The sequence below is a fragment of the Pagrus pagrus genome (genome assembly GCF_965226575.1).
Source record: "Pagrus pagrus genome assembly, chromosome: 1".
Taxonomy (NCBI): Eukaryota; Metazoa; Chordata; class Actinopteri; order Spariformes; family Sparidae; genus Pagrus; species Pagrus pagrus.
The window spans coordinates 37813422-37825622 of record NC_140185.1 but is presented as its reverse complement, the minus strand read 5'-3'; the positions used below and the strand labels follow the sequence as shown (position 1 = coordinate 37825622).

At 42.5% G+C, this 12201-nt stretch overlaps 1 protein-coding gene across 2 annotated transcripts; it reads left to right on the top strand.

Moving 5' to 3' along the window:
- The first annotated feature begins 476 nt into the window (after window positions 1-476).
- Window positions 477-11214, top strand: katnb1 (katanin p80 (WD repeat containing) subunit B 1). 2 transcript variants are annotated; one of them, XM_084351883.1, is made up of 20 exons: window positions 477-626; window positions 1989-2162; window positions 2552-2682; window positions 2820-2937; window positions 3018-3118; window positions 3314-3355; window positions 3635-3718; window positions 4306-4421; window positions 5317-5388; window positions 5473-5623; window positions 5737-5927; window positions 6184-6332; window positions 6491-6541; window positions 6795-6859; window positions 7431-7664; window positions 7795-7944; window positions 8048-8124; window positions 8278-8352; window positions 9385-9501; window positions 10080-11214. In XM_084351883.1, the coding sequence occupies exons 2-20, from the start codon at window positions 2123-2125 to the stop codon at window positions 10219-10221; spliced, it is 2106 nt and encodes a 701-aa protein (XP_084208009.1). In that variant the 5' UTR covers window positions 477-626; window positions 1989-2122; the 3' UTR covers window positions 10222-11214. The 2 variants fall into 2 exon arrangements, with proteins under 2 accessions (XP_084208009.1, XP_084208010.1); XM_084351884.1 differs by lacking the exon at window positions 477-626 and adding an exon at window positions 670-818.
- Window positions 11215-12201: the final 987 nt, after the last annotated feature.

Genomic DNA, 12201 nt, shown 5'->3' with positions numbered 1-12201 from the left:
CCCCTACTGTTGTACTTTATATCGTTGTTTGTAATGAGTCCAGTGTATTGTAAATATTTTTAGCAGTTAAAATGTGTTCAATTAAAATGTTACTTACAAATAGGATGATTTTTGCCAATCAGATATAATTACAATTTATAAATCTGTCCGACTGAACTGGAATAATTTTTCCTTTTTGATAGAATATCACAACAACAGATCACCCATTGTAAACATGTTATAAGTATTTGTTAACTTGATTTAGTTGACATATTCAAATGTAGTAAATCAAACGTGCCTACATTTAATATTACATCACTCTGACGTTTTTCTTTTTTATTAAACAAATAATAAAATACAAATGGACACCATGTGGAATTGGGCAGTCGCCAAAAGATAAATAAAAAGACAATAAAATATGTTTTAAATAATAAAAAGTTAGTAAATAAAGTTTTGTTTAAAAAAATAAGGTTGTGACGTCAGCGGAAGTAGCGGGTTTGTGGCTCAGTTGCTAAGCTGCAGCCGCGGAGCAGCAGCCTGTCAACAAGTTGTCATCAGCCGCTGCGACAGATCAGCTGCCGGTGGTTTAACGTTTAAACTTCATCCTCCCGCTGCTTCACATGACTCACGGCCGCGGGCAGACGAAGGTAAACTGACCGCGACGTGTTTTTGTGTCTAACGTCACCGCTCAGTAAACACCTAGCCTTAATTAGCTATCCTTTGCTAACTGGCATTAGTTAACTGCTAGCTAACCTTGGCTAGTGTTCGCCAGCGACCGTCGGTTCAGCTCCCGGGCCGCGACCAGTTTCACTAAAAACAGTCGAGGGTTGTTAACTCATGTACGTTATTCAGCTGACTTCACTGACCCAGCTTCTTTTCAGTCTCTTACTTTGAGCCGTTGTTTTTTAGCGTTAGCTAATCTGTCGTGTAAAGTGACGCTCGATTAATTAGTTTAATGGTGTTTCTTAATGAGCTTACTGAACAGTTACTTAGCATTAAGTTAGCTTAAGTTAGCTACGTTATAATGACTTGCTGGTGTTTTGCTGAAACTTCCCTCAGTTGCACAGTTAATTCTGTGACCTGAGCTTCAGCTGCTGATCAAATACTTGATCATAATAAAAAACATGTTATACATATATGTATTCAGATATTAGAGATTCCCAAGTTCTGATATTAGTTCCAGTACTTGTGTAGTGCGTGTACTTCAGGTGTGTCTGCAGAGAGTAACAGCTCTTCAGACTTCACATCCTCCTGCTGCTGTGCCTCAATAACAAGTGTTACCTAATCACTTTGTACACGTTCATTTTCATGTATTTATGTCAAATAAAATAGACAAACAACTACATTACATTATTATTAATATTTAGTAACCAAATGATTCAAGAATGTATTTGAAAATTGTGTGTTTGGTCTTCATCTGTGTTTGGACGATTGATTTGTGTCCAGAACCACCGGGTCCCCAGCAGCACATCACACTGTAAGAAGATGATCAGTGTATGTTCGTCACTCACCTGTCAGTGGGTTTAAAGAGGCTCTGTGTAACTATTTGTATTAATTTACATGTTTTAATCACCTTTTTATTGGCCATATGTGAGTGGATTGTATTGTGACGTGAAAAATGAGACCCTCCCGGTCTCTCTTGGTTGTCTATACAAGCCTGTGGAGACTTTGTTAAAGTTGTTTAATGCTGCTGGACTAATTAGTGAAGGACTCATGTTGGATTTTCCACGACAGCCCGAAGGATTTTATTCACATTCTCGAGTGCCTCGTCTCAGAGCCTCTCTCCACTCTGCTCACAGAGCAGCAGTAGCTAACTAAGTTCAGAAATGAAGTTCGTTAACATTAACAATCAGCTTCCAGCACAACAAGAAGCTCCACAGAAAACCTTAAGTGTTGTGGCTGATCAGCTTGTGTGTGTGTGTGTGTGTGTGTGTGTGTGTGTGTGTGTGTGTGTGTGTGTGTGTGTGTGTGTGTGGTGTCGTATCATCATGTGTTTTGTGTCTCTGCAGGTGGAGGACGCTCAGTGCAGAGAGTGAAAGAGCAGCTGATGTCTGTCCTCACTGATCCTGACTGAACTTCATGAATTAACCTCAGCAGTCGACCAGCAGTTCAAACAAAGCAGCGAGTGTCCAGTGTGACCAGTATGGCTGCTGCAAACACCACCAAGATCTCATGGCGCCTGCGTGAGTCCAGCCTCCGTACATCAAAACACTGATGTAACAGTGAGATATAAAAAATAAACCTGATGTTGTGGCAGAAATACATTTTTCTGATTTTCTTTCCTGTGAATCGTCTCATGACACCTCAGATTTGTATGTGACCTCTCAGTTCAGTCTGACTTACATTGTGGACAATGTTGTAAATCACAGAGCAGGTCGGGTGAATGGCAGTACTGTGCTCTTTAACGCTTTAATCCTGCTGCTTCAAACACAGTACACAAAGAAGAATGTGACGCCGCCTCGTCTCTGTATGAACAAGTTACTGTATTCGAGTACATAAACGGTCAGTCAGTGCAGCTCTGCAGTAACACCAGCAGTAGAGCTAAATTTGTCCCTCGTGTGTTGTTGCACAGACGAGTTCGAGGCTCACACCAGCAGTGTTTCCTGTTCGGCTCTGGGGAAAAGCTCCGGCCGCCTGCTGGCCACAGGAGGGGAGGACTGCAGGGTCAACCTGTGGGCTGTCAGCAAGGCCAACTGCATCATGGTGAGACGTCCTGATCACCTGCAGACAGCTGACTGTGATCTGAACTACGCCTCTAACAACAATCTGTTTATCTGAAGCTCATTTTCTGAGAGGTTTCCATCCACTTTGCATCCTGACTGTGTGTGTTTGTCTCTCAGAGTTTGACTGGTCACAAGACCCCAGTGGAGTGTGTGCAGATCAATATGTCAGAGGATCAGATCGTCACTGGTTCTCAGTCTGGATCAATACGAGTCTGGGACATGGAGGCTGCAAAGAGTGAGACCCAGTTATTTCTCCGTCTGATCCCTGGTGCTCAGTGAAAGTGTCTGTCAGCGTGACTCTGTCTTCTTCTCCAGTTTTAAGGACTCTGACGGGACACAAAGCCAACATCACCAGTCTGGGCTTCCATCCGTTTGGAGACTTCCTCGCCTCGAGCTCCATGGACACAAACATCAAGGTGTGTGTGTGTGTTTGTTTGTGTGTCTGTGAAGAGAATGAGGGTGTTTCAGTGTTTCTCCCTTTGGGACGGACCTTCATTGAACTTGTTTGAGGGTTAGGACTTTGTTTTCAGGTTGTGACGGTTTATGTGAGGAGCTTGGGAATGAATTATGTCACTGTTGATGAAATGTCTCTCTTGGTTCCTGTCTGTCAGCTGTGGGACGTCCGGAGGAAAGGATACGTCTTCAGGTACACGGTAAGAGCTGTGTGTGTGTGTGTGTGTGTGTGTGTGTGTGTGTGTTTGTGTGTGTGTGTGTTTGTTACTGTGTAGCACATTTAAAAAATATATATTATATATATTACCTTAAATATTATATATATATATATAATATTTAAGGTAGTTAAAGCTCATGTCACACTTCCGAAAGACGTCAGAGCTTCTACTGTGTAGTGTGTGCAGCATCAGTCGTGTATTTCAGAATAAAAGCTGTGAACATCTGTGAAGGATGAAGTTGTGTTGGTGTTTGTGTTGCAGGGTCACACTCAGGCAGTGAGGAGCGTGGCCTTCAGTCCAGATGGGAAGTGGTTGGCTTCAGCCAGCGACGACGGCACCGTCAAGGTACAATCTGATGATTGATGAGCTGCTGATGGAGCTGAGTGTCAAACTGTGTCTGAAGAACTGAACATCAGAAACTCATAACTGAAATGTTTGGTCAGATTTGTGATCTCAGTCTTTGATCAGATATTTCCTCATTTAAATATTTGTTTCTAACTGAAGACTTAATTTTAAAAACAAAAGTTTTGCTTGTGTTCCAACGTTTAAAGGATCAGTTCTGATTTATTTCAAGTCTCTATAAACAACACATTCGATCATATTCTATATTCTCTTCGTCATCGGTGTTCAGACTCAAACCAACAGTGAATGTATCTCCTGTGCATCAGGGCTGATCAACTAATCCAGATACTGATAAAATCACAATATGGCCAGCTGCAGTATCCAAATCAACAAACGGCGTTATAATGAGACGTCCTGACCTAAAAAGACCCCACAACTTTTACATCGTCAGGATTTTAATAGTTTTCCAGTGAAAATGAAAACAGTGGTGTAAATAAGATCATTCCCACTGATCATGAATCATATTGTAGTCATCATATCTGTCAAAATAATCACAATATGAAGATAATCTGAGTGTCTCCTCTCGTCAGCTGTGGGACCTGATGCAGTCCAAGATGATCACAGAGTTCAGATCTCACACTGCAGCCGTCAACATCATCCAGTTTCACCCCAACGAGTACCTGCTGGCATCAGGCAGCTCCGACAGGTACGGCAGCACACCTGAACCTGCTCTCCACGGTCTGTCAGAGAGACAATACTTTGTTGTTCATTGTGAGTCAGTGGCAGAATCCTGAAGGATTGTGTGACTGAGTGTCGACCAGCACCGTCACAATTTCAATTCTAAATCAAAAGCAGGACCAGTGATTCTCCGCCGCCGCCGCCTGCACTCATCTCAAGGAAAACATTTAAAACTTTAAAGAGGACACAGCTAGCTTAGCGTTAGCCCTCAGCTAGCTTAGCGTTAGCCTGCAGCTAGCTTAGCCTGCAGCGTCACTTCCAGAATCTTCTCCTGTGTGATGAAGCCGATCAGCTGACTGGTACCAGAGGAAACTCATGTTGGCTTATTTTCTTCTTCAGAGATCCTTTATTGATTTGTTTGTGAAGAGGGTTCACTCTGGACAGATTTAAGGAACTGAACTTTGTAACAAACTTTCACAGTTCTATCTGTTTATTTTTGGTGATTATATGAATTTACAAATCCAGATGCAACAGTGAAACAGTGGCAGAGCAGTCAGTGTTGGAAAGTTTAAATGGAATCATGACCACAACAGTTATTAATAATGAAATGATTAATGAAGTATTTAAATTGATATATTGGACTGATCATTTCCGCTCCGTCTCATTCTGTGAATAAGTTCCTGATTTTCTCAGCTCAGTTGTTGTTTGTTGTTTCTGATGTCTGTTTTGGCTCATGAGTGATGTTGATGCTGTTTTATGATGAAGCTGTTCCTGTGGACTGGAGATAATTTCCCCTCAGAGTTTGATTATGTTGAGGCTGGTTGTTGACGTTGTTGACGTTGTTGACGTTGTTGACGTTGTTGACGGTGTTGACGGTGTTGACGGTGTTGACGTGTGTCTCTGTGTCTCTGTGTCGTCTCCAGGACTGTTAAACTGTGGGATCTGGAGAAGTTTACAATGATCGGCTCGATGGAGGGAAATACGAGTCCAGTCAGGTGAGTTTCTCACTTCAGAGTGTGACAGGTTGGGGAGCATGTTGCTCTCATGTGACCTCTGACCTCTGACCCCTGTGTGTTCAGGTGTATCTGCTTCAGCCTGGATGGCAGCTGTCTGTACAGCGGGGCCACAGACTCTCTGCGGGTCTTCGGCTGGGAGCCCGACCGCTGCTTTGACGTGGTCCCAGTGGGCTGGGGGAAAGTGTCCGACCTGGCAGTGTGCAACCAGCAGCTGGTGTGTAGCGCCACCTACAGGAGAAAACCTGTTCATTATAAAAGGTCTTTACAGGAAGCCTCCAAACAGCATCTGAAACCTCTCCTCCTCCCCCTCCTCCTCCTCCCCCTCAGATCGGTGTGTCTCACCAGCTCTCCAGTGTTTCGTCCTACGTGGTGGATCTGAAGAGGGTGAAGAAGAGCGGCGGCTCTGTGATCCAGGGAATCATCCAGGACAACCAGCCGCTCACTGAGCCGAGGGATCCTAAAGGAGCCGCACTGCGCCGGAACTACGAGAGACCCACAACCACCTGCAGCACACAGAGGTACGACGGCCTGCAGATGTTTGAATGCACAACAACATCTGCATCAACAGCAGCTGAGAACAAGAGTTCTGCCACAACACCAGGCTTCTTACCAAACAACATGTTAATCGTCCGTCTACACAAATGTATTTTCTGTAAATTATTATTTAGGATCTCCGTTAGCTTCTTGGAATAGAAAACTCCACACACAACATTCAACAAAAAAGAATTTTCTCACGTCATGATGTCACTAAGTCACATGTTGTGATGTCATCAGGGTGAAGCAGAGGTCAGACACTGATAGGCGGAGCCCTGAAGGCGAGAGGCGGAGCCCCAGTGAGGACGAGGCGGAAGAGAAAGTGTCGTCAGCTGAAATCCACAACGCAGAAGATTATAAAGAGATCTTCCAGCCCAAGAACGCCATCTGTAGGTCGACTGTCAGCATCACACCTGCAGTCACATGATCATCTCTGAATATAAATATTAACAGTTTGGATGAGATTATAACTTCAGTTTGTTTTCATGTGGATCACCTTCTGTTAGTATTTATGTACGTTTACTGACTCAGTACTTTTCTCTGTCAGCTCGAACTCCTCCCAAGATATCTGAGCCTTTCCCTGCTCCTCCAGAGGACGGTGAGTGCATCACAGAACACATCACACCGCAAACTAGATCACCGGCCATGATGGACGGATAAACCGTTAATATGATGGTCGTTGATCTTCTCTTTATGTTTTCAAGCTGGGAGAGTAGCTCACGTCATGTGACGGCTCAGTTTAAAGTCTGAGAGTAAATGAACATGTTGGAAACATCAGCCTCCAGATGTCTCGTGTGTCATGTGAGTCACGAGGACACTGAAGTCACTGTTCTGCTTCTTCTTCTTCTCAGAGACGATATTAGCGATTGGCCGTCAGCTAAAGGACATGATATCTCCTTTTCCTGACAAGCAGCAGGTCAGTGAATGCAGCAGTAGTTTGTCTCTGAGGTTCAATATCAATAATATGTACTTCGTTTTTTTTCTTCTGGGGATCCAGTTTCTAAGTCTGATCTACAGTAAATAGTTGATGGAAACAGATTTAGCAGGAAAATCTTCCTAACTTTAATAATTTTTTTTAAAAAAGAGTAAAGAAAAAATGTCTGTTTTTGTTTTTGTATGAAACTTGTATGAAAAACATGTTTCCATGTGTGGGAAAAGAAAAGAAAAGAAAATCCACCTGTTTCACATGTGAGGGGAAAATGAGTTTCTTGTTTAAAGAAAACATAAAAAAAAAAAAAAATGTTCTCACTTGAACTTTTTTCTGTTCTGAATTTCATGTTTTCACAGATGAAAAAGAAATGAAGGAAGTTTTTTGAAGGACAGATTATCCTGTAATATATCCTGTATTTGTTCCAGTTCAGTGCTGTGTCACAAACACAGGACAGAAACTCATTTAGATCAGACGTAGAAAATGCACCACCAGAATAAAAACATCTTCACTTGTCCCTCAGGGCTTCCGTAGTCATGTCAATTCATGTGTGTTACAGACGCCTCCGCTGGCCTCCTCCACACCTGTCCAGAGGGTGGAGCCTACAGTGGTCTCCTGTGTGAAGCGTCCGGCCCCCTCAGCTGTCGGCCCCGCGTCCTCCAACCCCCCCGGCCCTGCCCCCGCTCCGCCTCCTCAGCCTCCCGTCACCACGGCGAAGTCTAAACCACAACCCAAGATCATCCTCAGCACCCGGAACGAGCCGATCGGACTGAATGTGGCCGACTTCCTGCCTGTGAGTCAGAATAAACACACACACACACACACACAAACACACACACAGACTTTGTTTAGTTAAACTAAACCTAACAAACTGGAATTTGTGTGTGTGTGTGTGTGTGTGTGTGTGTGTGTGTGTTCCTCAGTCTTCACCCAACAACAGGGGCGGAGCTCTGAGCGACGAGGAGGCTCTGTCTCAGATCAAGAAGGGTCACGACACCATGTGTGTGATGCTGAGCAGCCGACACAAGAACCTGCAGACGGTCCGAGCCGTGTGGGCCCGAGAGGACATCAAGGTGAGACAACAGGTGTTACAAAAACAATCAGCTGTAGCCAATGAGAACGCAGCTCTGTAGTGGACTTCCTCATCTTCACTTCCTGTTTCCTTCCTCTCTACAGAGCGCTCTAGACGCTGCCGTCTCCATGAACGACCTGTCGATAGTTGTGGACATCCTCAACATCATCAACATCCAACCGTGAGTCTCACACACACACTCACACACACACACACGTGTGGTTTGTGTTGACGAGCTGGTTCCGACGGGATAAAGTCAAATCTAAGTAATAAATGAGTTCATGTTTTTAATGAAGACTCTCGACCTGTTTTTAAACAGTAACTATGTTTTCAGGTCGCTATGGAAACTGGACCTGTGTACGACGATTCTTCCTCAGATCGACAAACTGCTGCAGAGTAAATATGAGAGGTGAGCGGCTCCGTTATCGTCTTTATCAATCAGTCGGCTGGTTAGTGTCTCACTGGACTGACTGTTTCCTGTAAAGTGACAGAAACCCAGAAATATTCAGTTTACAGTCACATGTGACAAAGAACGGCTTTGGATCCTGATAACTTTTGGCAGTTTTGCTTGAATCAGTTTATCAATTATCAAAAACATTTTCTACACTAGTAGTGTTATCTGAAACAGCAACATGTTGGATAAAAGTAAAGACATTTCATTTTAAAAACACTAAATCTGAGTCAGTGATGCAAGTTTTTGTTCACATCCGACACATAGACAAGATTTTGAGTCTGTGATCATCAGATCAACTTCACATGAGACGTTTTAATTCAGAATGAACACCTCATTTCATAACTGCAAAGAGTTGAGATGAAACTTGTGAACCTGAATCATAAAGTCTCTACGGAAGTCCAGAGGGGCAAGTGAAGACGTTTTAATAGTGATGACTGGTGAAAGGATCATCTTTCTAAGTTCCCCCATGTGAAACAGAAAAATAATTTTATTTTTCATGTGTAAAGTCAAGAGGGGATAAAAAATATTTTTGTCAGGTTCATTTTTCTTACTGTTCTAAAAAAAATCACTGTTTCACATTTGAAAAAAAAATGTATCCTGACAAAAAAAAAAGTTCTATCCTGATAAAAATGTACATCTGAAAAGTTTTTCTCTCCTGAAAAAGATTTTTCACGTATGAAACTATCCTGACAAAATGTTTTTTCTGTCCTTTTCACTGTTTCACACATGAAAATTTAATTTTTTTTCTATCCTGTTTTCAATCATTCTGACAAAACTTATTTTTTCACACATGAAAAAGAAAAATCAGTTTTCAAGTCGTAAACACATAAACACAGGAAGAAAACAGTTCAGATCAGACTTAAAAAATGGATCACCAGGAAAACATGTCCTCACTTCTGTAAATCACAAACAATCATTATCTGTATAAAACTTGTGTGTGTGTGTGTGTGTGTGTGTGTGTGCGCGTGCGCATTAATGTGTGTTCAGCTACATGCAGACCGGCTGTACGTCTCTGAAGCTGATCATGAAACATTTCTGGTTGCTGATCTCTGAAACACTGAAGGCCTCGCCATCTGTCGGAGTGGACATCACACGAGAGGAGAGGTGAGTCACCGACTGCGTTTACAAGCTCAAAATATTCTGGACTTTGCCTCGATTCTGAAAAACACAATATTCCCACTATGTTGTGTTCGTGGCTAATGAAAATGATTATTCGACTAATATTCTTGTTTACATGCAGCGGTGGATAATCTGAATCATATGTTGTTTATCGCTGACAGACTTGTTCGACCAAACGAATACACGACTCGTATCAAATTCTGAATATTGTCACACTTGGGATAATAGTGGAAAGTGATTGTGCATGTTCAGGAAGCATTTCGATGCCAAACGATATATTAAACTTCATGCTGATGGTTTTGGTTCATCTGTAATGTGTAACCGAGTGGAATTTCTTTTTTCCAGAGAGTTTTTTTGTTATTAATAGATGTTTTTGGTGTGAGAAATTACGAGGTTACGCAAAAGTATTTCTAAAAAATTCTCTCCATGACCTTTTCAGGGTCTGTTGTAAGTCGCGTCGTCTCTCGTCAGTTTTGACGTCTGTCAAACTGAAACTTTTGTCCTCTGCAGCTTCCTGTCAGTGAACTCGCTGTTCATCTGATCTGTTGTTTTTGTTGCTGCAGACACCAGAAGTGCCGAACGTGCTGCAAGCACCTGAAGAACCTGAGCAACATGGTGAAGAACAAGGCGGCGCAGGTCGGTCGTCACGGCAGCGCCTTCAAGGAGCTGCAGCTGCTCATGGCGCCGCTCGACGACTTGCTCTGAGACCAAACACAGCAGGCGGCTTGAAACTGCTGACAGACAGCAGACTGAGATCATCAATACATGATCATCAATACATGTATCAGCTGATCAGCAGCAAGACGGAGCAGATCGATGCTACAGAAGCTCGTTTGAAGCTTCAGATTTCTGCACTTTTTAGTCACCAGGCCTCCAGACTGTGGGAGTAATGAGAGTGTTAATTAAAGACATTCTTCTTCTACTCTGAAGGAACACAGTGACATGTTGAGGACACTCAGAGTCAGAGAAGAAGAACGATGTCAGTTTGATGAGCAGTCTGACGACCGCCTCGCCACATGATCATCAGTCAGGGCTGAGCAGCAGGTGTGAATCCTGTCTGGACCGTCACTTCTTCCCCCCGAGAGAGACACAGACAATTAAGAAAAGTTTGGACGCGTCATCGCTAACTGAGTGAAAATAACACTGTCGTTAAGGAACAGTGCGGAGAGTTTAACTGTCACGTCTGATAAATGTGAAGCTCAAGCCGACAGGAAACTGAAGAAGAAGAAATAATTTAACACACAAACATTTGTTTTACATTATGTCCAGTTGAAACAATCCAGATACGACGTCAGTGAACTGTGGAGCTGCTGGTTTGTGGATTTTATTCCCTTTGAACAGAGCCATGCTGCCTCCTCTGTTTCCTGTCTTTATGCTAAGCTAAGCTAACCAGCTGCTGGCTGCAGCTTCAAATTGATCAGACGGTCTGAACATGTAACTCATCTACGAACTGTTCCTTTAATGAATCCAGGAGACTTGACTCGTCTTCACAGGAAAACTGAAGTAAAGTGATGAAACTATTATTAATATTTAATAATGAGCACGTATGTCAGTCTGGAGTCAGGTGTTGAGTTCACCTGAGACACTTTTAGTCCGTCAGATTTCACTGTGGTTTTCTACTTTCTCTACTGTTAGGCCTGTTTTAAATGTCCTGTTCTTACTGTTTATTTAAATAAAGTTGTTCATGTTGGGATCAGAGGAGAGTCTGTTTTGTACCAGCAGGGGGCAACAAAGACTAACTTTACATGACTGTGGAGGTAAACAGAGGCATAGGTGAACGCTGAGCAGGTGTGATGTTTACAGGTGGAAGCTCAGTGTCGAGTGGCGTGGCCGAACCTTCAGCCTTTGATTGTTTGTTTTGAGTTATTAATGTGCTGAAGATTGTGTAGATTGACTCAGGCTTTATTGTAAACAAACCAGATGAACAAATGAACACTGCAATTTGGATCCATGGACTAATTTCTGGCCAACCTACTTCAGGTAAATACTTTTATTTTCCTGATATGAATGTTTCCTATTGAGAATGTCAGGTAGTTGAGCACTGCAGCCCCGTGGTCCTGAAAGAATGTGTTTTTTCTGTCCTGGAAAAAATAGTTTTTTTCCTGATACAGCCCCTTGTGGTCCAAATGAGTTTTACACAAACCTGCAAATTAAAAAAGATTATATCCTGGAATAAATTTATTTTTTCTATCCTGGAAAAAAAAAAAATTCCTGATATGAATGTTTTCAGTGCTATTGAGAAGGTCAGGTAGTGGAGCACTGCAGCCCATCGTGGTCCGAATGACTTTTACACAAACCTGAAAATGAAATAAAAAATCTATCCTGGAAAAAATGTGTTTTTTTCTATCGTGGACAAAAAAAAAAAAAATCGTCTTGAATCTTCGGAAAATTGCGGAATTTTTCTGGAAAACTGCGGAAATCTTCACTTCACAAAAAAATGTCTGTATTGAAAAATGAAATCTTCATATTCCCCCCCCCCCCCCCGCAGTTTCTTTGGAAATTGAGGTTCAAGGACTTAAACTCACATCTCTAATCTCAGCACAATTGCTTATCTCACTGAGCTACCTATGCAGCTGCTTTGATATATATTGTTGTGTTTCTTATATTTCACACTTCTGAGGAGAAAACATGGAAAAGAGAGCACACAGAAGCTGGTCTTGAACACACAAGTTCAAAATCTACCAA

Coding starts and splice junctions, on each gene's coding strand:
- katnb1 (XM_084351883.1), top strand. CDS start 2,123: ATGGCTGCTGCAAACACCACCAAGATCTCATGGCGCCTGC. Junction 5,624..5,736: donor CAGTGTGCAACCAGCAGCTG/GTGTGTAGCGCC, acceptor CCTCCCCCTCAG/ATCGGTGTGTCTCACCAGCT. Junction 9,502..10,079: donor GACATCACACGAGAGGAGAG/GTGAGTCACCGA, acceptor TTGTTGCTGCAG/ACACCAGAAGTGCCGAACGT.